At 35.1% G+C, this 3,476-nt stretch overlaps 1 protein-coding gene across 1 annotated transcript in view; it reads left to right on the plus strand.

The window, feature by feature from the left end:
• Window positions 1–3,476, plus strand: part of wnk1b (WNK lysine deficient protein kinase 1b) — a gene marked incomplete in the record, with an annotated part of 82,127 nt that overhangs the window by 54,944 nt on the left and 23,707 nt on the right. Inside the window, 4 exon segments of the mRNA XM_036210266.1 lie at window positions 1–23; window positions 250–324; window positions 1,404–1,472; window positions 2,652–2,915. Of these exon segments, the coding sequence (XP_036066159.1) occupies window positions 1–23; window positions 250–324; window positions 1,404–1,472; window positions 2,652–2,915 (431 nt within the window).

The raw sequence follows: 3,476 nt of genomic DNA on the forward strand, positions 1-3,476 counted from the left end.
CCCCCGCTGGGCCGTCCCAGCAGGTGAGGAACTATCTGCATATCTAATGTTATTCCTGAAAACTATACTTTCTTTGTGTCTATAGCGCTAAATAAAACACATTTAAGCATGGTGCCCTCTGCTTCAGGTCAATGCAAAGTGTCCAGCACAAAACTGCTTTTATTGCAAAATATACCATCTTCTAAGTATTCACTCTTTTTTTTTTTTTTTTCAAAATGTGTGTTAATCCTCTCTGCTTTCTTTTTGCAGGTTGCGTCGTCTAGTCACTGTAGTACATCTCTACAGAGCCCAACGCACACAAGTCAGTCACAGACACCTGCACAGGTACTGGACTTTTATTTTAAATTATATTGATTGATTTGGTTTAAAACATTAATTTAAGTTGCTGATTCTTAAAAGCTTGTTTGTTCTTTTGTTGGCATTTAATTGACTAACAATCTTTGCCAACATTCTTACACAAAATAGTTTAAAATTAGGGGTGTGTATTGTCAAGAGTCTGGCGGTCATCTCACAATACAATTTATCTCAGTGCTGTCCCAGAACAATTTTTCACAATTTTTTGAAAGACTATGACGTAGAAAAAAAAACGTTATTTTAGTTAATGATCTAAGCACTTTCACTGTTTGCTCATAAATAATTGATTAAATATCATCTTTTCAACATTTTATGTCTATTTAAGTATTGCTAAATGAAATATCGCGATATATCACCAAATCGATTTGTCCCCACACCCCTCTTTTTAAAATATATTTTCTAACAATGACTTACAAGTTATGATGCATACACAATAAGGGGTGCAACGATTAATTTTAATGATTTGATTGATATCATAATTTGTGGTTTTGGACATTTTCCGACAAATTTCTGAAGGACTAACATCTTGAACACTTGGACAGTCAGCGTTGTGATGAATTCCATGTAAGAGCCGGTTAGAGAGAGTAATCATGTCGTCGCCATATGTACTAAAGGCTTCAAAGAGCGAGTAACTTATTTTAAACTTTTCCGTTTCTGGTAAAATCCAGTGTATTTTACCTATTGGACTGTGATGATGAGCGTCCTCTTCCCTGCCATCCGCCATCTCGTGCGCTTAGTCATGACATCACATCGTTACACCCCTAATAAACAAATAACACAAAAGGTGAAAACTAATAAACAATCAATTTTTAGGTTTCTAAAATAATCGAGTAACAAGCTATATCTTCAATTGTTTTTGTTGTGTGTGATTTCACAGATTTTTTTACTCTGCTCTCTTTTTACCCAGAAAGCTTAGTTGTATTTTCTTCTTTCTCTTTATTCTCCGGATCGCTCGTGGGCATGCTGTCTTTGCCACCTGGTTTGTTTTGATGTTTTTGTCACTGTCTTGTCCATGCGTCTCATATGTACTGGTGTGTGTGTGTCTGTAGTTGTATGAGAGAAGTCCTTTTCCTAGTGTAGAACATCTTTACCTTTTGTATCAAGCTGCTCTGGTTCAGGTAGCTCTGTGTTTACAGTCTGACCCTTTGTACAAGTGTTGGTATTTGTGTGTATGTGCACCCAAAAAAAGACATGTGAATTCTAACTAAATGTTTGGTCTTTTTTGTTATAATTTTTTAGTTTTTAATTTTCCACTTGTGTCATTCGTATTTCTACATCTGTTATGTGTTTATCTGTGGAACTCCATTAGAGCATGAATTACAAAGAAATTAGCTCATTTTATCTGGAAACTTAGGATTGCAACTGATAAAACATCAAAACATTAGTATAAGAGGCAGTAGACAATTTCACAGATTTTAGTTATTTGAACAAAATAGAACTTATGGACTGTCAAGTTATTGTTTGAGTTCTTCAATACTTTTCTCAAAATAATTGCCACATATTCCAAAAACACAAATCTCACATATTTATCAGCAGAAATGAACCATTTTTGGTAATGAATATATAGAAAATCTCATAGTTTAAAATATATAATATGAATATGTTATAAAATGAAATTCCTGAGGAATCCTCGAGACATAAACTGTAAAAAGGTTAAAGGTAAATTTGGTCTTTAAACATGTAAACATAGCCTGAGCACTTTGTCATTTTTTATTTTACCACATATGATAAAAAACTATTTTTACTGGCTTGCATCTCTTTATCCTTGACTTAAATTGTAGTTCAGTTTTGTTCATCTGTGTGTTTGTTGTTCAAAAATGAGCCAAAAAGCGCTGAAGCTGAAATTAAAATACTGATATTTGGTTTTACCCAAAATCAAATTTTTCTCTTTAAATCATGATGGTTCATCAAGCCAGTTAATCAGTAAATAAAGCATTTTATTGATTTGTAGAGATGCATCCTGTTGGCCTTTTGGGAGTTTGTTTTCTTGTTGTCTCATGTTGTATACGACCTGATTTCTATCATAGTCTTCATGCATGCTTCCCTCCAAGCTCATCGTTTATAGATTCTCGGGACATAGAGGATTTTTTTGTACCAGAATTACCATTAAGACCAGTCTGAGAGCACAATCTGTTGCCATGACAACTTTGGGGAGAGTTTCCAACTTCACTTCTATTAACCCTCGTTCCCCGTTCTATATCTTTGCATGTGTCTCCTTCTCTTTCTTTCTTTCTCCTCATCCTCTCCCTTAACCACTTTTCTCTTCCTTCTACCTCCCTTTGGACCGTCTCTATCAGCCAAGCGTGTCTCCAAATCCCGCCACTGTTCCCTTGGCGACCCTTCCTACTCCTATTACCTTGCCGACTGCAACCATGGCCTCCCCTTCCTCTCCTCTACCAGTCCCTGTTGGGGTCGTGTCCACAATTATCTCTCCTCCTGCTCCCCTTCCTCCTCCTCCTCCTTCTGTGCCCACACCTGTGCCTCAGTCTTTGGCCACCATGATTCCTATCATCAGTGTAGTCTCCGCCCCACCTGACTTTCCTATGGAAGGCCTTTCAAAGGTATTGTTAATGGTACAAATTGCCACATGGTGTTTTATCTCTACTCAGTCTTTGATAAATAAAAAAATATATGATATAAACATTTTATTTTTAATATTTTATTAGTTTTTGAGTTTTAAATAAAGCTTTTAATAGATAAAAACACGTTTTTCCTTAACTAAATATATTTTCAACTTAACATTCCATCAAATTTTTAATAAAAGTGAATTTTATAGGAATTCCTTCTCTCATAAAAAAAACTCAAATCTTGTTCAAATTCATTGTTACGTCTAAGATTTAGAACAGAATTATTAATCCTCTTTTTGTCTTCCAACAACTTTAAATTGTAAGTCTTTTTACTTTTAGAGCAGCTGAATCAGACATCATAGCAGCAAATGAAACAATGAGTAACTGAAGAAAAGGACAAAAGTAGCCTTTAACTGTGCAAACAGTCAGAATAATGACTGAACACGTTATGTGTCTTCATCAGAGTTGAAGTGGAAACAGCTCTTGGGAACATTTTGTTGTTGTTTTTGTTTTTGAATCATGTTTGACACTGCTACGAAAAAAAGACGTCTTGAT

The sequence above is a fragment of the Oryzias melastigma genome, linkage group LG23, assembly GCF_002922805.2.
Source record: "Oryzias melastigma strain HK-1 linkage group LG23, ASM292280v2, whole genome shotgun sequence".
Taxonomy (NCBI): Eukaryota; Metazoa; Chordata; class Actinopteri; order Beloniformes; family Adrianichthyidae; genus Oryzias; species Oryzias melastigma.